Raw genomic sequence first — 24010 nt, forward strand, 5'->3', positions numbered from 1 at the left:
GAAGTCAACATATGCTGAAAGTAACCATTATGAAAACATCCAATATAGTTGCAATCTTTCAAAACACATTTTGAACCTCCAAACCAATGGTACAATTATTGAAGCATCATTTAGAAAAGGAAAGCTGACACGGCAAAGATCTTACAACTTGAAAGCTTCCAGGTTAGCAACTCGGGTACTAGTACTTGCGAGTTGGGAATGACGAATGGTATATAGTGCAACAACACGTTAATTACATTTCCAAGATGACAACGAAGGAGTCTCTGAATTTATCCATGTCATTTGCATGTATGAATGCCTTTCCCCCTTCACTACATCACTTGATGCAAATGATTCAAGTTCCACCATTTCCTCGGGGGTTAACTTAACAGACAAAGCTCCAATGTTTTGGTTAAAATTTTCAAGTTTTGTGGTCCCTGGTATTGGAACCACATCGGTTCCTTGGTGGTGTACCCAGGCTAGCGCTAGTTGAGCCGCGGTGCACCCTTTCCTTGTAGCCATCTCATTCACTTGCTCAAATACAGTTTTATTGTGGTCCACATTCTGAAACCTTGGCATGCTCTGCAATAAGTTTGAAGTTAAACTTAAGTTCCATTAATAATAATGTAAATATAGTAAACATGATAAAAAATAAAATAGATAACACATTTTTTCTTCTTTTAAATGAGATCATAATCTGATATTCTGATCATATGCTTGTGGATGAGCATATTTTGGATCATACAAATATATCCTAATTCATACCTTCCTCATGTCGCCCTCTATCAAGCTTTCTACCAAATTAGGACCCGAAGCCAAGAACCCCCTGCCAATCGGACTGTAAGGAACAATCCCAATGCCAAGTTGTCTACAAAACATGACGACAACAATCGTTATCAAACACAAAAGTAAACCAGTCTGGTTGATGTTAACATCAAAACCCCTTGAAGATCACCTGCAAGTAGGAATAATTTCATCTTCCAGATCTCTTGACCATAAAGACCACTCATTCTGTACTGCTGTTATCGGATGAACAGCATGAGCCCTTCTGATTGTAGAGGCAGATGCTTCTGATAATCCCACATACTTCACTTTCCCTTCCTCAACCAGTTTCTTCAGTTCTCCCATCTTTCAATTACATAATATCACATATACAGGTGTTAATTAATAACAACTAAATTTAACATTTTCTACCATACAAGATTTAAATTGCAAAAAGAACAACAAAACTAATAACAAGCACACCATTTAAAACAACTAGTTTTGATGTTTCTACAATAGGCCCATCGATTTTACCCGTACCCGATTAACCTGACCCAAAAAACTCGTTACCCATATACCGATTAAACCGATTTTTCTAGGGTCAGGTATTGCCTATTGGTTAGACCTTTAAACATCCAAAACCTGAATTACCCAAATCGTTTAACCCAAGACCCGACTAAGCCGAACCACATCGATTCACTTTTGGCCTGTCATCAAGAATTCGTGAATACACATTAACTTTTCAAATAGTATGAGGTTATGTTCTTGTGTTGAATTATATTATCTTTCCAACCAGCATGAAGGTTGGCATCTTTCGGACCACAAGTGTAATAATCCAAACCCAAGCTACCTGAAGAACCGGACCCAGCAAACCGAGCCTGATTGTGATTGATGCGGGCCCAAGTGTAGAAGAGCGGGCTATCTCGTATTTGGAGGCCCAAAACCGTGTAACAAAAGGGGCCTCACTAAAATGGCTCTAACTTGGGCTACGGGGTCCGTTTTGGGCATGCTACGGCGGTTTGGGTCATCGCCCGGGCCAAAAAACGCTTATTTCTATTACTTATTTACGTTTTTATGTTTTTTGAAGTGTTTTGGGCATTTTGTTTTTGGGCTTGTGTTTGTTAGAATTATTAAACTAGTTATGTTATATTTGTTATAAGTTTCGGATTTATTTATAATTAGGAACACTTATTAGAATTAGTTTATGATATGTATGTATAATGATCAAGGGATAAGCGGGAGTTCGTTTTTAAACAACTGTTATAAGCAGTTACCCGCCAAAATCCCGGAACCACCAAAACACTATGTATATATTCAAATGCACCGGCAATTATGCAGGGCACCAAGACATTTCTGTTCTTTTAAGATTTGTCCTTTCGATTGTTCAATTCTGCACACACACACACTCTTTGTCATTTCCGTTCTTGTTATTCGTTTCTGCACATAATAATGGAGAACACGGAGATAACGAAGTCTGCACATTCCGCTGCCAATATGGGTCATCTTACCCAACATAGTGGTATCAGAGCGATGCCGGGAAAGATGAAACACAATGAAATCAAACCAACCTCTACGCTACTCCCGTGTCAACACTGCACGGATGAAGCAAAGAAAAGATACAACCGAAATCCAATGGAAAAGATATGCTATTACTGCCGTCAACCGGGGCACATGATCCATGGGTGTAAAAAGAAGGAAACTGATGAAGCCACACAATTAATAAGGCAGGCAATAAATGAAGGAATACAGGAACAAGATGGAAGTAACGGCAGTCATCAAGAGATGATCGTCGTTGGTACCGAAGGAGGATTATGGAACGATATTTGGTACGTAAGTTCTGTATTCAAACATCATATTGCCGGAAAGTTAAACGTATTCAAACGAATCAAACATATAATTGGGGTGAATACACGCACGGGGGAACATAATTTTCTATTCACAAGGGGGGTTGGATCGATAGAAATAAAAAACGGAAATGAAAACATGAGGATTCAAAGCGTCTTTTATTCATCGGAACTCGATCGAAATGTATTGAGTTTAGACCAATTGACGTTACAAGGATTCACGGTCAAGAAGGCCGGTGATACTTGTAGAATTTATCCAATGTTTTCATGTCCGGTGAACAATTCATTTAACGAAACAAGTGGGATGACTCGGGAAGAAGAGTTGGGGTTGCAAGAAAAGCAAAAGATCATTGAGGAGAACGTTCTTGATGAAGAATTCAAACAACGATATTTGAATTCTTATTTCGAGGATCTCAATTTGTCGTCACAAGAATCGGATTGGAGTGTCATGATAGTTAATGCCATGGAATTTAGAGAGTTTGAAGACTGCCGAGCCTTCATGAATTTGCTTGATGATCGAGATTTTGTTGTCAAGTATAAACACATACTTGATACAAAGTTTGAGGAACTAGTACACTGGTTTCTAAACAGTTACATGGGAATAAGATCTAGGCAGGTTCCACCGGTAGATTCATATAAGAGGAAGGTTAATTTACTTAGCCTATATTTACTTGTTGCCATGGATGGGGGTTATCAAACAGTGACAACCGAGAACACTTGGCCAGTTATTGCAAAAGACATGGGTTTCAACTATGAAGACGGTGACTATATAAGAGCCACATACGCTGCATACCTTGATGTTTTAGAGTATTATTACAACTTCAATCATGTACAACAGAGTATGCAGGATAAGAGGATGATTCGGGACGAAGGAACTTCCTCAGGCATGCTTCAAGAAAGTTTAAAGAATGCAGGATCGGTCAAGGATGCAGGAACTGGGAATCAAGATGCAGTTGAAATGGAATCTGTCGTATTGTTTGCTGGAGTAGATGATGATGACTGGAGCAAAGGGAAGAGAAGAAAGCGCTTCAACTTTAACTATGCAAAATGGGCGATGGACGAAGCAAACCGGAGCGTAATAGATCAAGCTCGTAAACATAACCTAGTTTAAGGGGGGGTTATGTTAGAATTATTAAACTAGTTATGTTATATTTGTTATAAGTTTCGGATTTATTTATAATTAGGAACACTTATTAGAATTAGTTTATGATATGTATGTATAATGATCAAGGGATAAGCGGGAGTTCGTTTTTAAACAACTGTTATAAGCAGTTACCCGCCAAAATCCCGGAACCGCCAAAACACTATGTATATATTCAAATGCACCGGCAATTATGCAGGGCACCAAGACATTTCTGTTCTTTTAAGATTTGTCCTTTCGATTGTTCAATTCTGCACACACACACACTCTTTGTCATTTCCGTTCTTGTTATTCGTTTCTGCACATAATAATGGAGAACACGGAGATAACGAAGTCTGCACATTCCGCTGCCAATATGGGTCATCTTACCCAACAGTGTTTGGCCGTTGTCTTTTTTAGGCCCATTTCGAATTTCTGTCCCTATTTATGTGTTTCTCTAGTAATTTGAACAATCAGACTTGAATTTTGAAGCTACTCAATTTTTCACTTCAAATTCCGTGCCATTTGGGTTGAATTTTGGGGTTGGGAAAAGACTTACATGGGTATTCGCAGAATCAACGTGTTTGTTCTTCGTTATCGTATCACGCACTACATCAGTGATACAGGCCAGTTACCCGATACAATATCTTATTATGATACAAGTGTTAATTAAGAACAGCTCAATATAACATTTTTATGCCATACAAAACTAGTACACCAATTAAAACAACTAGTTTTGAATGTTTCTATAGTAGGCCCGTAGATTTTACCTGTATCCAATTCACCTGACTCGTTACCCGAATACCAATTAAACCGATTTTCTAGAATCGGGGTATCGGTTAGATCTTAAAATATCAAAAACCCAAATTACCGGAACTGTATAACCTGAGACCCAATGAACCCAATAACCGCACAACACAAACCCAACGGACCCTATTGTGATAACCCGACTCGAACTACTTGAAACCCGAATAATAAACCCCATCAATAGAGACTCACCGTGACTTCGATTGGGACTCGAGTATCAATCCGATGAACATAGTAGAGATCGATACAATCAATATCAAGTCTCTTCAAGCTAGCTTCACAACATGACCGGACATACGCTGGATCACCACAAACATCCGGTTTTCCATCAATCACTCGTACTCCAAATTTGGTAGCAATTTGAACTTTATCTCTCAATCCTCCTTCTTTCAAAGCCTGCGTAAACTTTCAAACTAATTAAGAAACCGTTGACTAATGACTGATGAGAGTTAAGTTACCAACCTTGCCGATGAGGATTTCATTTGTGTGAGGGCCGTAGACGTTGGAGGTGTCAAGGAATGTGACGCCGGAATCAATGGCGTGGTGGATGAGTTTGATCATATCGGGTTCGGGTTTGGGGAGTCCGTAGTTTCCGGACATACCCATGCAACCCAACCCCTGAGCTGAAACGACTAGACCTTGTGAACCTAATTTCACTTTTGGCACCATTGTTGTATCTCTATATGGGGGTTGGATTAAGGTTAGTGTGTTTCTAAAGTATAACAATATTATTAAGGGAAGATGATGGAGTCGCTGTCATTGCCATGAAGCACGATATTACTAATGTTTTTTTGTTTTGTTTGTAGTCATCATCAACAGTAAATCCGAATCACGATATTATTAAAATGCTAATAAACAAATATCAGCAATTTATTTTATTTTATTTTATTTTCTTATATATTATATCATTTGATTATATATACAAACGCAAACACATTTATCAACTACATCTTGAGTGTGCTTTGACGACGACGGTCTCTGATCATTGGTCTACCTGAAACTACAAAGCCTTTGTTTTCAACGTTACTCTTTTATGTACATATATGTACGGAAACAAAGCGTTAAGTCTGCCATACAAGATTCAAATTGAAAAACAAACAAGTACGATGGTTTTGATGTGTCTGAAAGTATTAATTAACACACAAAAAAGCAAGAGACACTAACCGTGACTTTGATTGGGACCCGAATATCAATCCGATGAATATAGTAGAGATCAATACAATCATTATTAAGTTTCTTCAAGCTACCTTCTCAAGCTGATCGGATACATGCCAGATCACCACACGCTTCTCCCTTTTTATCCATCTGTTAGATTCTGATACGGTTTAGATGCTTAGGGAGTTAGTTAGAGGTAGTTACGTGTGGGTTAGAAGTTAGTTGAAAGGAGGATGTGTTAGTTAGAAGGGTAGTTAATAGTGTGGGGATATAAATAGAAGTATTGTGATAGAATAGGGGTATCTTTGAAATAATAACAACTTCTTCTCAAACCACTGCTCTCATCAACTGCCATTAACAATCTTTCGGAAGCTCCTTCTTATCCGAGCATCCCTGAGTGTTAATCAGCTTGTCCATTATTAATCAATCACAAACTTGTTCAAATTTAATCCCTATCATTGGTATCAGAGCTGTCTATCCTTGGACACTCTTGATTCAATTCAATTTAGAACCCTAATTCAGTCAGTCGGGGAAAATTTGCAGCGTTCGATTTAAATTTCTGAATTCGGTCATTAGTTCGATCGAATTCCTTCAATTGTCGTCCGTTCAATTCAATTCTCGATTGATCTTTGTTCAGATCAATTCTACCTGAAATGACAAAAAGACATGGTCATAATGATGCTCATGAAGCTGAAATGAATAACCGAATCGAAGAAAATACGAAGCCAATGGAAGAGATGAGGAACATGGTGACTGGGTTGTCCTTACAGTTGACTCAGATAGTCAATAATCAAACCAATACGAGGAATTATCAAAGACAAGAGCTGCAGACCGAAGGAGAGGGGTTCAATTTTGAAGCAATATTGACAAAAATTGAATTTCATCGATTTAAAGGTGATGATCTTCATGGTTGGTCAAAGTTGAATAGTTCTTTCAACTTGAAAGGGTGACAGATGCAACGAAGGTAAGATTAGCTGCCATTCATTTTGAAGATAAAGCGTTATAATGGTATCAATCCTTCACTAGTCAAAGGGTTGAGGGTGAGGTATTGTCTTGGGTGGAATTAGTGGAAGCTTTAAAAGTTAGAATTGGTAAACTGTTTGATGATCCTATGACCGAGTTAAAAAATTTAAAACACACAACTACAGTTCAAGAATATCATGATAAGTTTGATGTTATTATTAGTAGATTACAATTGCCTGGGGAATATACTTTGAGTTGCTTTATTACTGGGTTGGAAGATGAAATACAGTTGCAAGTTAGAATGTTTAATCCCAAAAATATTCAAGAAGCCTTTTGTTTGGCAAAGTTGCAAGAAGCAACCATTAAAGCCAAGAAGAATAAATTTGGGTTTAAACCAGCTATTTTACCCAACCCGGGTGTTAATAAACCGTTAGTGCCATATGTTAAGTCAGTAAATAATGAGGCTAAAAGAAGTGTGGTTAGAAGGACCTTGACTAAGAGTGAGATGATGAAAGAAGGTCTAAGGGGTTGTGTTTTAATTGTGATGAGAAGTATTCTCAAGAGCATGTGTGTAGGGGTTATAAAGACCCTAGTTCTACCATATTGAGGTGGAATGGATGGAAGAAGAAGTAGAAAATGTAGAAGAAGATGAAGTGGTGATGGAATTTGCACAGATTTCTGTAAATACAGTAGAAGGTAGTGATATGTATAAGTCTATCCGAGTGACAGGTCATTTTGGGAAATTTGAGCTGCAATTGTTGATGGATACGGGAAGCTCTCACAATTTTCTAGATCTTACATTAGCCTAGAAAAAGAAGGTTTCCATTGTTTATTTTTAGCGTTGTGCTACACTCCCCGACCGCCTCTCTGTGGCTGCTATACATAAACCACTCTCAGTAATCCATGCTTGGATGTGTGCCACATCATACGAGTAGTATGTGATGAGGTGCAGATAGGGGTGTAAACAAGCCTAGAGGCTCGAGAGCTACTCGTGATCGGCTCGGTTAAAAGCTCGAACGAGTCGAGCCTTAACGAGCCCGAGCCCGAGCTCGAGCCTGAAATAGAGCTCGTATAGTTATCGAGCCCGAGCTCGAGCCTGAAATACAAAGCTCGTTTAGGCTCGCGAAACCAAACGAGCCTAAACAAAATTTTTAATTATATATATATATATATAATATAATAATGATGATGATAACATTGGTGAATGGTGAGCCGAGCTCGAGCCGAGCTTTGGCTCGCTTAATCGCTGTTGAAACGAGTTCGGGCTGAGCTTTTGACTCATTTGAGGTTGTTCTCGAAATAGCTCGAGCCGAGTCCAGCCAAGCTCGAGCTTTGGGTTTTACTCGCGAGCCGAGCTCGAGCTCAGAGAAGTAGGCTCTAACCGAGCCGAGCTCGAACTCGAGCTTCAGAAAAACATAACGAGCCGAGCTCGAGCCTAGTTGGGCTCGGACTCGGCTCGACTCGTTTACACCCCTAGGTGCAGATATAAGAGGTGGCAGGTTCCTACATGCACTAGCTAGATAAGGGGAAACATGATAGAAAAAGCCCAAACTTTAAATGCCTATAACTTGGGCAATAGTTTGAGTTAGGGGCCTCGTGAATAGTGGACGGAAAGAGTTCCGATTTCACCAATCTAGATTTCCCCAATTTTATCAAATTTCAGCACTTCCCTTTTTAATAACAAAACACGTGAACTTTTTGTAATTTCAAATTTTTGGCAAACCTGCCAAATTTAGAACATCCCTATAAAAGTGTCCATCATGTAACGGTTTAGGCATTTAGGTAGCGTTTGGTATGAAGGAATAGAAGGTGGAATGGAATGGATCATTCTGATGGAATGAAAATAAACATGTTTGGTTATCATATAGTAATGGAATGGAGCATTCTAAGGGAATGTAACTCCTTCCAAATATAATAATTTCCATTCCTTGTAATGTAGGTGTTTTTTTCTATTCCTTCAAGGAATGGAAAGAAATATGTTGTTGTTGTTGTTATTATTATTATTATTATTATTATTATTATTATTATTATTATTATTATTATTATTATTATTATTATTATTATTATATTTATACTTATACTTTTATTTGTATTTATATTTATATTTATTAATATTCATACTAATATTAATATATATGAAAAATCTATTATTAATTTTTTATCATTAATATTATTATTATTATTGAGTCAATTATATTTTTGTCGTTTTTAATACAGTTGTGTTTCGTTACTTCATCTTTTTTTTGTTTATCAAATTGTACAAAGTAATGATTCATTCTATTCACATATGAGTAACCAAACATCACAATGGAATGGAATAATCCATTTCATTCCGTTGTCCATTCCATTACCTCGTCCATTCCATTCTCTCATCTATTCCATTACCCAATACCAAAGAGACCCTTAGCTTTCAATCCAATTCTTTAACTAGAAAACATTTTCTCTTTATGTTGTGTTTTCGCTCTGCGTCAGTATGAGATCAAATGACATCTACACATCACATCAAACTAGTCGTGTAACTTTGCCAATGGTCACATATGATTTTACTCTATGACCATTTTCGTCCTTATGACATATTAGTAATGTGACTAATGTCTAGATCGCGTGTCAGTGGTCCTTTTAGGACCGACCTTAGTTGCTTCTTCTCGTTTATTAAGACGGTTCAAGCTTGCATTATTTCAAGCTTCATGTCTAAAGTTCAAACTTGGCTTGTTAATAATTTTTCAAAGTCAAGCTTGGTCCGAGCTTAACTCGTTTATTCATATTATATAGTTACTTTTGTCAAAATGTTATATATAATAATATTTATTGTCTATTTATATTAGATAAAAAGGTAAAAAAAATAACTTGGGCTTATTGTCTAAATCCACAACTTGTAAAGGGATAACTAGTGAATTACAACGAATAACCCTAACAATTTAACAATTGTTGAAACTAAACATACTGAAAACATCCAACAAATTATAATTTTGAATCTTAGTTAACCACATCAAGCATAACATATAAGGCTCCAACAAAGTAATAACAATCTTTAAAAACACTCTCCAAACCAAGGGTACAATTATTAAAGCATTGTCTAAAAAAAGAAAGCTAACATGGCAAAGATATGACAACTTGACAACTTCCACGCTAGTAACTCCGGTGCTTGTACTTGCAGTTTCGGCATGAAGAATAGTATATAGTGCTACAACACGTTAATTACGTTTCCAAGATGTCAACGTAGGAGTATCCGAGTTTATCCATGTCATTTGCATGTATCCATTCCTTCCCCCCTCCACTACATCACTTGAAGCAAATGGCTCGAGTTCTATCATGTCCTCTGGGGTTAACTTAACAGACAAAGCACCAACGTTTTGGTTAAAGTTTTCAAGTTTTGTGGTCCCTGGTATTGGAACAACATCAGTTCCTAGGTGGTGTGCCCAGGCTAGGGCTAGTTGAGCTGCAGTGCACCCTTTCCTTGTAGCCATCTCATTCACCCGCTCGAATATAGTCTTATTGTGGTCCATATTCTGAAACCTTGGTATACTCTGCAATAAGTTTCAGTTATACTTAAGTTCCATAAAAATGTGAATATAGATAAACATGATCGTATTTTTGTGTATGAACGTATCATGGATCTTAGAAAAATATTATGCTATGCATATGTACATATCATACCTGAAGCCAAGAACCCCCTGCCAATCGGGCTGTAAGGAACAATCCCAATGCCAAGTTCTCTGCGAAACTGTTGGTTACAGGCCCCACTCCACACACACTCACAACTCACTTAAACTCTCACTATATGTGAATGTGAAATTGATATGCTGAACGTGAAAGGAAAGCTTGCAGTATTTGATAAAACAAAAAGGTTTACTCCTTTATTTAATAAACAAAAGGCTTTATATATAGCCATACAATATGTGAACGTGGGAATTAAAAATATTAAAATACTAAACTATATCCTAAAGAACAGGTAATAGGGATGACCCACTCTTCAACTTAACATGCAGCTTTATAACGTGCACTTCCAAGGAATTCGGTCAAACTTGTTACCAAGTCTAATTCACTCATGCACAACATGCCACTATCCATTGACCTGTACCCGTTAAACCGTACTTGACCCGTATCCGACCCGATCAAGATTAATCCCAACAGAAACAAACCATAACAATCATATCATCATCAAACTTCAAAATAAAACCAGTCTGGACTTATGTTAACATCAAAACCGCTTTAAATTCACCTGCAAGTGGGAATAATTTCATCTTCCAAATCTCTTGACCATAAAGACCACTCGTTCTGTATGGCTGTTACTGGGTGAACCGCATGAGCCCTTCTGATTGTAGAGGCAGATGCTTCTGATAATCCCACATACTTCACTTTCCCTTCCTCAACCAGTTTCTTGAGCTCTCCCATCTTTTAATCATAGTTTATCACATATACAAGTTTACTTAAGAACAACTCAATCAAACATTTTCTGCCGTACAAAGATTTAACTTGCAAAAAGAGTAACAATCTAACAATTATGCTCATCAAAACAACTGGTTTTGATGTTTTGGCACATGGTCGTTGATTATCCCTGTATTGGATTAACCCAGCTTGAACATACCCATTACCCCAAAACTGATTAAACCGATTGTTGTAGGCCCTGGTATTGGTTAGACCTATAAACATCACAAACCTAATAACCCGAATCGTTTATCCTGACACCTGATTGACCCAAACTACACCGGTTCAACTTTTGGACTGTTATCAAGAATCTGTGAATACATATTAACTTTCCATGCAAGGGATTATATTAACTTTCCAAAAAGTATGAGGGCTGGAATTTTTCAGACTAAAAGTGTAGCATGGAAACCAAAAACTTTAAAAATGAACAAATTTGTCAAAAACCCAATCTACCTGAATAACCCGACCTGACAAACTCAATAACAGAACAACGTTAACTCGATTGTGATATGGATACAATATCATTCACAAATAACTCGAATAACCCAACCTGAACTACTTGAACCCGAATAATATGTTAGAAGAATAATTATAAGCTAGATCATTGTTATTGTTTATTTATCTTATTTATTTTTATTAACATAAGTTATATGTGACGGTTATTGTCACATATGTCCGTATATATACATATGTAATACACAGTTGATATTTATCAATTCATTTATCATATGAACACAAATTCTTCGTTCTTCAAACCCTAATATCAGATTTCCAACATAGTGGTATCAGAGCCACATCGATCAAATCTGTAGAAATTCAAATCAAATCAACGATGAATCCGATACAAGGAATACAAACGCAGATTCCAAAATTCACTGGACAGAATTATTATCACTGGAACATTCAAATCAAAGTTCTATTCGAATCACAAGATTTGTGGGGTGTTATTGAAGAAGGAATTCGCGAATTGGGTACAAATCCCACAGAAGAGGCAACCGCCGCATACAAAGATGCAGTAAAAAAAGATAAGCGAGCACTGCATATTTTGTTTCAATCAGTAGGGGACACTATCTTCGAAAGGATTGCTCTTGCAAAATCATCAAAGGAAGCATGGAGTATTTTACGAAAATCCTATCAGGGCGAAAATCGGGTAAAATCCGTTAAACTTCAATCCCTTCGTTATGAATTCGATGCATTAAATATGAAGGAAGGAGAATCTGTTGAAGATTACTTCAACAGAATAATCCTTGTTGTTAATAAATTAAGGATGAATGAAGAAACAATTAGTGAACAACGAATAGTAGAGAAAATTCTACGAAGTTTAACTCGAAATTTCGAGTCGGTTGTAATCACTGTTGAAGAAACAAAAGATCTTGATAGTATTTCGACTGAGGAATTAATGGGAATCCTTCAGTCTCATGAATTGAGATTGAAGCGATATGAAGATGCTCCAACCGAGCATGCGTTTCAATTACAAAATTCAAGTAATGAAAGATATGGGCAATCTAGAAGCGAAACAGGAGGAAAGGGCAGAAGTAAGACTAGAGGCCGAAACTGGAGTTCGGTTAGATGTTATAACTGTCAAAGGATGGGTCACACGGCGAAATTTTGTCAAAGAAAAGAGGACAATGACAAGTCGGACAACGTTTTAATACACAAGGATGAAGATGTCATGGATCAAGATGACACAATGTTTATGATATTTAATATGGAAGAAACGGTCAAAGAGGATTGTTGGTACTTGGATAGTGGTTGTAGCAACCACATGACAGGTAATCGAGATTTGTTTGTTAAATTAGATGAATCAGTAAATCGAGAAGTTAGAACCGGAGATGATAAACGTTTAGATGTGCTTGGATGTGGAGAAGTATCGATAAGAATTAAGGAGCACACACGAAAAATACCGAACGTATTTTATGTCAAAGGATTAAAACATAATCTATTGAGTATAGGCCAACTTATACAAAAAGGCTATATGGTACTCTTCAAGAAAGATCGATGCATTATTAAGGATATTAAGAATGATGTTATCGGAGATGTTAAGATGACTAGCAACAAGATGTTTCCGCTGCGGTTAGGTAATGATTTAAATTTTGCAATGACGATGACTATCAAAGAGACGTCAAGTTTATGGCACAAAAGATATGCTCATGTCAACATGGATACACTAGTTAGCATGAAAAATAAAGAGTCTGTGCTTGGGTTGCCGAAAATAACTAAGGACGGAAATGTATGTGAGGGGTGCATCTCGGGTAAACAAGCGAGGAAGACGTTCTCAAAGAAAGTTACATGGAAAGCTAGTAAACCCTTAGAGTTGGTTCACTCCGATATATGTGGTCCTATGCGGACAGAATCCATAGGAGGATGTAAGTACTTTATCACCTTCATCGACGATTACTCAAGGAAAACTTGGGTGTTCTTTCTAAAATACAAATCAGAAGCATTGAATTTCTTCAAGACTTTTAAAGCTTTAAATGAAAGACAATCTGGTTATTTAATAAAGACACTGAGAACAGATCGAGGAGGAGAATACTGTAGTAAGTCTTTCCAAGAATACTTGAAGACATGTGGAATTCGTCATCAATTAACAAACAGTTATACACCCCAACAGAATGGGGTGGCAGAAAGGAAAAATAGGACGTTAATGGAACTAAGCAGGAGTATGATGAATGTCAAACAACTACCGAACAATTACTGGGCAGAAGCAATAGCGTGTGCAACTTACATTATGAATCGCACAGTTACCAAAACAAGACCCAATGTGACACCATATGAAGCATGGAATGGTAGAAAGCCAAATGTAGAACATCTTAAGGTGTTTGGAAGCTTAGCTTACGCTCATGTTCCTAAACAATATCGAGGTAAGTTAGATGAAAAGACCGAAAGAACAATATTCGTTGGCTATAGTGAACAAAGTAAAGGATATAAATTGTTCAACCCACTAACTAAGAAGATGATTATAAGTCGAGATGTGGTGTTTGATGAAAGTAAGCAGTGGGTCATAAATACAGAAAATGCAGGGACACCTTTCATAATATCTGATACAAATGAATCTCAGATTCATGGAAATGAAACACCAGATATCATACAAGTCGAGCAATCATCGGATGACTCTCCCGTGAACAATGAGCAATCACTGCAAGAAACAGGAACCTCATCTCAAGATATCAGTGATGAACAGCAAGTTGAAACCGGACATGAACCAGAATTTATCTGTCAACAGCAGAATAACACAGCTTCTTCGACATCAAATCATCAACAGGAGAACAACTCATCCTCATCAGATTCTGAAAATGAAGTTATCCGAACTAAAACCATACGTAATATATATCGTGGGACGAGGAGACTCACCGAGGCAGAAGTTCAGCAAAAGTATAAAGAGAACCAAGTAGTCAACTTCGTTTTATATGCTAGTTCTGATCCCACAACATTTGAAGAAGCAAGTAAGGATTCAAAATGGCAAGAAGCAATGGACAGAGAGATAGAATCAATACAAAAGAATCAAACATGGGAACTTGTGGATCCACCAGGAAAACAAAAACCAATAGGTGTTAAATGGATCTATAAGACAAAATATGATGAGAAGGGGAATGTAGACAAATACAAGGCTAGGTTGGTTGTAAAAGGGTATAAACAAAAGTACGGGATAGATTATCAAGAGGTTTTTGCTCCTGTAATTAGATTTGAAACTGTTCGTCTGGTGCTAGCTCTAGCAGCTCAATATGAATGGCATCTACATCAAATGGACGTGAAAACTGCTTTTCTAAATGGCAATCTGGATGAACAAGTTTATATAGAACAACCTCAAGGCTACATCAAGAAAGGAGAAGAGAAAAAGGTATGTTTTCTCAAGCGAGCACTATATGGTTTAAAACAAGCTCCTAGGGCTTGGTACAGTCGAATAGATACATACTTTATCAACAATAAGTTTAAAAAATGTATCTATGAACATACTCTCTACATCAAGAACACAAAAGAAGGAAAGATTGTGATATGCTTGTATGTAGACGATTTGATAATAGCAAGTAATTCGATGAACTTGATCTCTGAGTTCAAAGATTCAATGAAAAGGGAGTTTGAAATGACGGATATGGGCCGTTTGCACTATTTCCTCGGTATGGAAGTTACATATGAGAATGGAAATATTACTCTGTCACAAAAGAAGTACATGAAAAATCTGCTGGAGAAATATAGCATGACACACTGTAACACAGTGTCAACTCCCATGGAGTATGGATTAAAATTGTCAAAAGAAGATCCAGCCGAATTCATAGATGAGAGAATATATCGCAGTCTGGTTGGAAGTCTGATGTATTTAACGAATACCAGACCAGACATTATGTTTGCTGTAAGCAAAGTTAGTAGATTTATGGAATGCCCAAAGAAAAGTCACTGGGAAGCAGCGAAGCGTATACTAAAATACATAAAAGGGACTCAAGAATTAGGAATCACATACTCGAAAGGAGGAAAGAAACACTTGATGGGGTACAGTGACAGTGACTATGCAGGAAATATAGATGATAGTAAAAGCACGTCAGGTTACATTTTTCATTTAGGATCAGGTCCCATATCTTGGCAGTCAAAGAAGCAAAAGGTAGTGGCACTATCATCAACTGAAGCCGAATACATGGCTCTATGTTTAACTGGATGTCAAGCCTTATGGATTAAAGGGGTTTTAGATGATCTACAAGGAAAAGAAGATTATACAATACCAATCTACTGCGATAACAAGTCAACTATATGTTTGGCCAAAGACCCAGTATATCACGGTAAAAGCAAACACATAAGAGTCAAGTATCATTTTATAAGAGATCTAATAAAGAAGAGGGAAGTAAGCATACTATTTTGTGCTACAAAGGATCAGCTAGCAGACATTATGACGAAAGCTCTACAGCCAAAGGACTACACAAGATTAAGAGGATTATTACAAATGAATCTGAAATGATCAAGCTTACGGGAGGGTGTTAGAAGAATAATTATAAGCTAGATCATTGTTATTGTTTATTTATCTTATTTATTTTTATTAACATAAGTTATATGTGACGGTTATTGTCACATATGTCCGTATATATACATATGTAATACACAGTTGATATTTATCAATTCATTTATCATATGAACACAAATTCTTCGTTCTTCAAACCCTAATATCAGATTTCCAACATAATAAACCCGATCAGTAAAGCAATAGAGACTCACCGTGACTTCGATTGGGACTCGGATATCAATCCTATGAATATAGTAGAGATCAATACAATCAACTTGAAGTCTCTTCAAGCTAGCTTCACAAGCTGACCGGACATAGGCTGGATCGCCACAAACGTCTGGTTTTCCATCTATCCATCGTATCCCAAATTTGGTAGCAATTTGAACTTTCTCTCTAAGTCCTTTTTCTTTCAAAGCCTGTGTAAAGTTTCAAATTTAAAAACATAGCCAGAAAGAAACCCAAGACTGATGAGAGTTAAGTTACCAACCTTGCCGATGAGAATTTCGTTGGTGTGAGGACCGTAGAAGTCGGATGTGTCAAGGAAGGTGACGCCGGAGTCAATGGCATGGTGAATGAGTTTGATCATATGGGGTTCGGGTTTGGGGGGTCCGTAGTTCCCGGACATACCCATGCAACCTAGTCCCTGTGCTGAAACAAGTAGACCTTGTGAACCTAGTTTCACTTTTGGCACCACTGAAGCCATTGTGTTGTATCTTAGTGAGGGAGTTCGACTGGGTTTCTGCAAGAAAGCTTAACAATTTAAGGGAAGATGATGAAGTCACTGATAACGTCATTGTCATGAGAAAGAAAAATTGATCTTGGCAGTGCCGCTCCACAAATGTTTCTTTTGAATAAATTTTCACATGGATGACTCAACATATTATTTTATTATAATGCTAACATAACATATATCACCATCTTATTCTAAGATATCATAACTGGATTAAAAGATTATATTAGCATTAGTAAATAAAATATTAACACTTGCCCAGAAGCAAGTCCATTTGGATGGTGATTCAAAAACTTGTTTTAGGTGCCGTTTTCTATTTTATATGCAAGAGAGGAACCTACGGATGTTTCAAGGTAAAAGTCTTATGCAGCATTTTTTTTTGACAGTATTCGGTTAAGACTTGTGGGATTAAAAGTTTCGAAATCCTTTCAGGTTTATCGGGTAGATTTGAATTTGGAACTGGATGGGAGCTGGTTTGGGCCCATATGAATATTTTCAAGATGATAAAGTGGATTGGGCTATTTGGTGAACAAGGAAGTGGGCTTTCAGATGGTTAAAGTGTGCTGGCCTGGTAGCGGATCTAAGAGTACAAAATTTAGGGCTATTTGGGCCCATCTGAATATTCAAAGATGATAAAGTGGATTGGGCTATTTGGTTTATGTTTGGGCTTTGGATGCATAGCTTTAGTTTAGGGGTGAGCAAGTTTAGGTCCGGACCGGAAATAACCGAGAACCGAACCGAAAAATACCCAACCCGACCCGAACCCAAGTACCTAGGTATTTAAATCGGTTCCAATTTTTCATTTAAAATAGGGTCGGGTCGGGTCGGTTCTCGGTTCTTTTCATGGTGAAACCCGACTTGGACCTATGACCGGAACCGACCCTATATTTAGGGTAGTGAATCGGTTCTATATTTTATGTTTGATCGGTTCTCGGGTCGGGTCGGGTAATGATCGGGTCGGGTCGGGTTTTCCCTTTTGCTCACCCCTACTTTAGTTTTAGTTTGTGGGCCTTGTATGGCTTGAGTTTTGTTTTGTGATTTGGGTTTTGGTTGATGATTATAGTGTCCTTTGGGCCGCTTGGTGTATAGGCCTAAGGTAGGTTTTATACTTTTATGTTGTATTTTTCATTTTTTAAATGTTCTCTTTTCAGAAAAGAAATATATGGAAATTAGATAACGCTACTTCGAGATAAATTATAATTTAGGAATAGATTTTTTAAATTAGAATATAAAATAGGGAGTGAAATAAGAAAATTGAGAATAAGAATTTTCGGCACACATATAACTACAACAAATGATACTATGAGTTACTTATTTATTAGATACAGATATAGATTCGATATATAAGCAATTTGTTCTACTATTTGTTTTAATACAGTAAATTGTTTATAAAAGAAATAGTATAACACAAATTACGTTCACACAGATTAGTATTAACTAGATATATAAACAACATAAATGTACCCGAATTTGAGCCTAAGTTTGGGTTTGGCCCATTTAGTTTAAAACAACTCGAGCTTTGCTTGTTTCAAACAAAAGGAAATGAAATGGCTTAGACAAATTCTTTTTCAATAACATCAGACTATCAACCGACTATCAACCGAATATGGATTAATACGTAATTGATCTATCACTACTTGAAAACGGCTCTTCTACTCAGAGACAAAATGTTCCTTGAAATTATTGCTATCAGGATTCCAATTCATAGATCTCTTGGTTCAAGAAAAAAAAAAAAAGGATCGAACCATCTCTGAACCCTCTCTTATCTCTTATGACTTTTCAAATTCCATAAATGTTGTTGATTATATATATTTCATTAGAGTCCTATGATTCAAAGTATGATTTTCTTCTTTAATCCGTTTGAATTCCATATTTGAAGCAACTCTATGCCTAAAGCTCGAGCTTAACTTGTTAATACAAGCTCCCGACTCATGCATTTCTCATTTATTATTAATTAAGTATAATGTTATTTATTTACACACACATTATATAGTTTAGTTATTTTTATTGTAATTTTCTACAAAATAATATTTATTATGTAATTAATAACATAAATTTATTATATTTAGATAAATAATAGACCTATTTAGATTCATGAGTCTATTCAAGTAGTATCTATACTATATAATAAAAGAAACTAATAAAAAGACACATGTCATTCATTGAGTCAATCTATTTTTATAGATAATTAATATCAATTAAAAAATAATTATAAAATTAAATTTAAACAATTTGTATAGGAGATAATATAATATTTTATAATAGTTATAATTTTGTATTTTTACCCTTTCTTAAATCTTAAGTTTAGGAAATGCAATTTTTAACCACTTAACTTTTTATAAACTTTGTAAATGGCACTTTGACCCCCTCAAGAGTTTTTGCCTTGACGATATAAATTCGAGTTAGTCGGGTCGCGTATAATACGTTATGACTGTACGATATAAATTCGATTTACGTTACGTTTTGATCCAATCGCAATGCAACTATAGGATATATTGAGTTCAACCGGATACGTCAAAACGCGTGTTTTCATATGGTTAACACATCAAATAACGCTTGGACTAATCCATTCGATATAAATTAATATAATATAAATGATTTATTTATTTTATTAAGCTAAAGTAGTTAAGGATAGAACCTATTTCAAAAATGTTTATAAGGGGTAAACAAAAATATTAATCAATGTTCATTGGTTCTATACTTTTATTTCCGTGTTCAATTCTCAACTCAAATACGGTAATCACTATGTTTACGTGACATTTATAAGAACCATCACCACAATCACCCCATCCATCATATATCGAGTATATCCGTTAGTTTTTTTAAAGATATTACTACACAAAATTACATTTATGCAACTCGTGTAATACAAGGGGTTTTTTAAAAAATATAACTTTTTTATTATGTAGTATATAAAATTAGATTTATTCAATCTATATAATACATAGGGTTTATAAAGATATAACTTTTTGTTGTTTGGTATATAAAATTATATGTGCTCAACCCGTATGACAATGAGATTCTTAAAAATGTAACTTTTTTTATTATTTATTATATAAAATTAAATTTACTCAACCCGTATAATATACGGGGTTCTCAAAGATATAACTTTTTTTATTATTTAATATATAAAATTATATTTATTCAACCCGTGTAATACACGGGGTTCTAATCTAGTATAGCTTATATATTAAATGAGCTTTAATTTAGGTTTGAGCATGTTCGAACTCAATTTGCTTATCACCCTATATGAATTATACATTAATGGAATTTAGAATTGAAAACATAGAACTCATAAAACGAAACTATATAATTAAATAAACTATAAAAAAGCTATTTTACAAGTTTGAATAAATGAAGGATGTGTGAAAATGGTTAGAAGAGTCAGTAGATGTGATTTTCATCCACGAGTCCATGACAACAAGTTCTCAGCTTGACTTCAAAGGCTAATCTCATTACCCAATGAATCAAGGCTTAAAAGCTAAACATTATATCAAACTCTCCATACAAATAACAACCTACCATTCACCACCACTGTCACACGCCATGGATACATCTCAAATCCAACACCACCAACCGCAACCGCCCCCAACTGCAGTAATATCAACCGAATCAATCAACATATCCATCGAAAATCTAATCAAATCCTGCAAAAGACGGCGGAAATGGGAGTTCTTCTCAGGATCAACCAAACAAACTTCCAACAACAAATCTCCTTGGAGAAACCGTTTAACAGGTTTCCTAGAATCAACCCCGGTTCATATCATTGCCATTGTGTTGCTAGTCGTTGATCTTGTTATGGTAGTTCTGGAACTCTCGAAAACTATCGTTTCTTGTCCCGCAAGCAACAGAATTAACAAGAAAGTAGATCTTTGGTACCATTGGATAGGAATTGGGATCTTGGTCATTCTTGCTACCAAAAGTGTGGCACTAGTAGTTGGGTGCGGGAGTTCGTTTTTCAAGCGCCCTGGGTTGGTTGCTGATGGCGTGGTTTTGATTGGCGCATTGTTGTCTGAAATTTTGTTGGAACGGGTTGGGGTTGGGTTGATTGTTGTGGTGAGCTTGTGGCGGGTTTTGAGGGTTGTTGAGAGCGCTTTTGAGCTGAGTGATGCAGCTATTGAAGCGCAGATAACAAGTATATTATGTCAGTTTGAGTTGCTTCAAGAAGAAAATGTAAGGCTCAACAGGATTATAGAAGAACTGCAAGAACAACTCGATAATCGAGTTTAGAGAAGTGCTCTCAAGTATAATTAGTAATGATTATCAAATGAACGCACAAACTTATGTGCATACACTTGTAGGATGTATCATATTCATATATGTATATGATTTGTAGAATAATGTGAAGTAATACGCACAAAACAATTAAAATTTCTTATTCTGTTTTGACACAAACCAAATTGGTCCTTTTTTTTAAAACATGTTTTGACCCCGGGACCCATTTTGACCAGTTACATGGACCAGGCCTGACCTGTATATATTTTCAGGCTTAGTTCACAAATTTGCATCTTTGCACAGTATAATCTAAAAAATATATACAATCGAATAAAACAATCTTTTGCTTCGGGTAAAGTGACCAAACACGAGAAAGCGTGCCTTGACAACCAGCACGTGTTTATCCCATCTGCTTTTGATATTTTTGGTTTTTCTGGCGCCAGAGGGTCCACTTAGTCGAGTTCAAACTATCATGCATAGTAATCATGTTATGACCCCAAGATCTATGGACATAGTTTTTAAAAGACTTAGTTTTGCTATTCAAAAAGGGCTAGCGGCGCAGCTTATTGCCCGTTTACCAACTATCTCGATGTAAATTCATAACTAAATATAAAAGTATAAATTCGCGAAACACTTGAGAAACATCCAACAAAGTCAAAATCTTTGAAAGCATAGTTAACACAATCAAGCAAAATAGGTAAAGACTCCAAAAAAGCAACGATCTTTAGAACACAATTTGAAACCTTCAAACACAATGCACAATCTTAAAACAGCAAGGAATGCTGACATGGCAGAGCTCTGTCAGCTTCACAACTTCAACATCATCAAATCCTGACACCAGAACTGGTAATAGCTTCCTCACAATTTGTAGTTCTTCATTACTTGTATTTCTTGGACATGCTTTTGATGTCGGAATAAACATAAACACTCTTCCATAGTCCCCAAGGCCCAAACGCATTGACGAGCGTCGAACAAAACCCCAACACAAAGAACCGGTTTCAGGAATTTGCGGCTTTATTACTTTCTTCCCCTCCCTAGTTGAAGGATTAATCACTAAAATTTTGGTAAGGGAAAGAGATATTGGAATGAATTCGCTGGTATAGATCAGAATGTTTATGATGTTCTTGTATTGAATTGGTGAGTCTGAATGATGCATACATCGTTTAATAAATACAACCGAGGGGTTCAAGAATAACTACCCTAACTTAGATTAAAACTATTAATAATAGAAAACATAATAAAACTTATATTATACCTAATATAAATATATATAAACTTATGATATGATCTAGCTTAATACTTATTTCCGTCTAATACCCTCCCGTAAGCTAGATCAACTTGTTGGTGACTCTTCAGGATATCCATCGCATATCTGCAATTGAGTCTTTAATCGTGAAAAGTTTTTGTATTGCAGAGCTTTAGTAAGAACATCTGCAATTTGATTTCCTGTGGAGCAGAAGCAGACATCAACGTTGTTATTCTTGATCAGATCCCGAATAAAGTGATATTTGATCCTTATATGTTTGCTCTTGCCATGAAACACAGGGTCCTTAGCAAGACAAATTGTAGATTTGTTATCACAATAAATAGTTACTGGATCCTTGATCCCTTCTTGAAGTTCATCCAGGATTCCTTTGAGCCAAAGTGCTTGGCAACCAGCCATGGATAGAGCAATGTACTCGGCTTCCGTTGATGATAAAGCCACTACCTTTTGTTTCTTCGATTGCCATGCTATCGTTCCTTTTCCCAATTGAAAAACATATCCTGATGTGCTCTTGCTATCATCAACATTCCCTGCATAATCGCTATCGCTATATCCGATTAGTGTTCCTTTGCCTCCTTTTGAATATACAAGTCCTTGATTTAAAGTTCCTTTGACATATCTAAGTATTCTTTTCCCGGCTTCCCAGTGACTTCGTCTGGGTTGTTCCATGAATTGACTTATTTTGTTTACTGCAAACATTATGTCCGGCCTTGTGTTGGTCAAGTACATAAGACTTCCAACCAATCTCCTATATAGATTTGGATCTACTTCATCAGCTGGATCATTTTTAGACAGCCGTAACCCATACTCCATTGGAGTTGAAATCCCAGAGCAGTTCGACATATTGAACTTGTCCAATAAACCCTTTGCATACTGCTGTTGAGATAAGAAGATATTCCCGTTGTCGAATAAAACTTCCATGCCCAGAAAGTAATGTAGGATTCCCATATCAGTCATTTCAAATTCGTTTTTCATTAGATCTTTGAAGGATTCAAGACTTGATAATGAATCACTTGCAATAATAAGGTCATCTACGTACAGGCAAATGATTAATTTTCCTTCCTTGGATATTTTGGTGAATAAAGTATGTTCGTAAACGCACTTCTTGAAACCATTCTTGGTAAAATACCCTTCTATTCTACTATACCATGCCCTCGGAGCTTGTTTTCAACCACACAACGCCTTCTTTAACTTGCACACCTTTCTTTCTTTTCCCTTTACAACATATCCTTCCGGTTGTTCGATAAAAACATGTTCTTTTAGGTATCCATTTAAGAAGGCAGTTTTTACATCCATTTGATGTAAGTGCCATCCATGTTGTGCTGCTAGTGCAAGTACAAGTCGAACTGTATCAAACCTGATAACGGGTGCAAAGACATCTTGATAATCTATTCCATACTTCTGATTATAACCTTTCACAACCAACCTTGCTTTGTGTTTGCTTATTTCCCCATGTTCATCATACTTGGTCTTATATATCCATTAAACACCTATTGGTGTTTGATTCGGAGGTGGATCCACTAGTTCCCACGTATCATTTTTGATGATTGATTCCATTTCTTTATCCATGGCTTCTTGCCAAATTGCCTTTTTGCTCGCTTCAACATAGGTCGTAGGATCCGTATCCGCGTACAAAACAAAATTTACCACTCCACTTGAACGTCCTTGATCCTTCTTATAGAGTTCCCTTACTTGTGCATCGGTTAACTTTGTTGAGTTTTGATACACTTGAGTTATCGCCTTAGTTCTAATGATT

General features: G+C 36.4%; 4 protein-coding genes across 4 annotated transcripts; 1 reads left to right on the top strand and 3 right to left on the bottom strand.

Moving 5' to 3' along the window:
• On the bottom strand, nucleotides 1-5795 carry LOC110890613 (probable aldo-keto reductase 5). Its single transcript, XM_022138224.2, has 6 exons — nucleotides 5677-5795; nucleotides 4975-5191; nucleotides 4705-4908; nucleotides 935-1107; nucleotides 745-847; nucleotides 1-561 (listed from the first exon to the last, which is right to left on the bottom strand). The coding sequence occupies exons 1-6, from the start codon at nucleotides 5736-5738 to the stop codon at nucleotides 229-231; spliced, it is 1092 nt and encodes a 363-aa protein (XP_021993916.2). The 5' UTR covers nucleotides 5739-5795; the 3' UTR covers nucleotides 1-228.
• Nucleotides 5796-9824: 4029 nt separating this feature from the next.
• LOC118480590 (probable aldo-keto reductase 3) lies at nucleotides 9825-10701 on the bottom strand. The gene is made up of 2 exons (XM_035975682.1): nucleotides 10663-10701; nucleotides 9825-10157 (listed from the first exon to the last, which is right to left on the bottom strand). The coding sequence occupies exons 1-2, from the start codon at nucleotides 10699-10701 to the stop codon at nucleotides 9825-9827; spliced, it is 372 nt and encodes a 123-aa protein (XP_035831575.1).
• LOC110890615 (IN2-2 protein) lies at nucleotides 10461-16788 on the bottom strand. The gene is made up of 3 exons (XM_022138227.2): nucleotides 16533-16788; nucleotides 16258-16461; nucleotides 10461-11025 (listed from the first exon to the last, which is right to left on the bottom strand). The coding sequence occupies exons 1-3, from the start codon at nucleotides 16746-16748 to the stop codon at nucleotides 10849-10851; spliced, it is 597 nt and encodes a 198-aa protein (XP_021993919.1). The 5' UTR covers nucleotides 16749-16788; the 3' UTR covers nucleotides 10461-10848.
• A 3473-nt stretch (nucleotides 16789-20261) lies between these two features.
• On the top strand, nucleotides 20262-21153 carry LOC110890610. Its single transcript, XM_022138221.2, has one exon. The coding sequence runs from the start codon at nucleotides 20322-20324 to the stop codon at nucleotides 21003-21005; it is 684 nt and encodes a 227-aa protein (XP_021993913.1). The 5' UTR covers nucleotides 20262-20321; the 3' UTR covers nucleotides 21006-21153.
• The last annotated feature ends 2857 nt before the right edge of the window (nucleotides 21154-24010 follow it).

The sequence above is a fragment of the Helianthus annuus genome, chromosome 7 (genome assembly GCF_002127325.2).
Source record: "Helianthus annuus cultivar XRQ/B chromosome 7, HanXRQr2.0-SUNRISE, whole genome shotgun sequence".
In the NCBI taxonomy this organism is placed as follows: Eukaryota; Viridiplantae; Streptophyta; class Magnoliopsida; order Asterales; family Asteraceae; genus Helianthus; species Helianthus annuus.

Bases quoted from the DNA above. Each gene is read 5' to 3' on its own strand.
- LOC110890613 (XM_022138224.2), bottom strand. From the start codon at position 5,738: ATGATTGTATTGATCTCTACTATATTCATCGGATTGATATTCGGGTCC. The intron at 1,108-4,704 runs GTGAGTCTCTAT...TGTAATTGAAAG, and splicing joins GAGTCCCAATCGAAGTCACG to ATGGGAGAACTGAAGAAACT. The intron at 562-744 runs GTATGAATTAGG...AACTTATTGCAG, and splicing joins TAGAGGGCGACATGAGGAAG to AGCATGCCAAGGTTTCAGAA.
- LOC118480590 (XM_035975682.1), bottom strand. From the start codon at position 10,701: ATGGATAGTGGCATGTTGTGCATGAGTGAATTAGACTTG. The intron at 10,158-10,662 runs GTAACAAGTTTG...AACTTATTGCAG, and splicing joins GCATGAGTGAATTAGACTTG to AGTATACCAAGGTTTCAGAA.
- LOC110890615 (XM_022138227.2), bottom strand. From the start codon at position 16,748: ATGGCTTCAGTGGTGCCAAAAGTGAAACTAGGTTCACAAGGTCTACTT. The intron at 16,462-16,532 runs GTTGGTAACTTA...AACTTTACACAG, and splicing joins ACGAAATTCTCATCGGCAAG to GCTTTGAAAGAAAAAGGACT. The intron at 11,026-16,257 runs GTGAGTCTCTAT...TATGATTAAAAG, and splicing joins GAGTCCCAATCGAAGTCACG to ATGGGAGAGCTCAAGAAACT.
- LOC110890610 (XM_022138221.2), top strand. From the start codon at position 20,322: ATGGATACATCTCAAATCCAACACCACCAACCGCAACCGCCCCCAACT.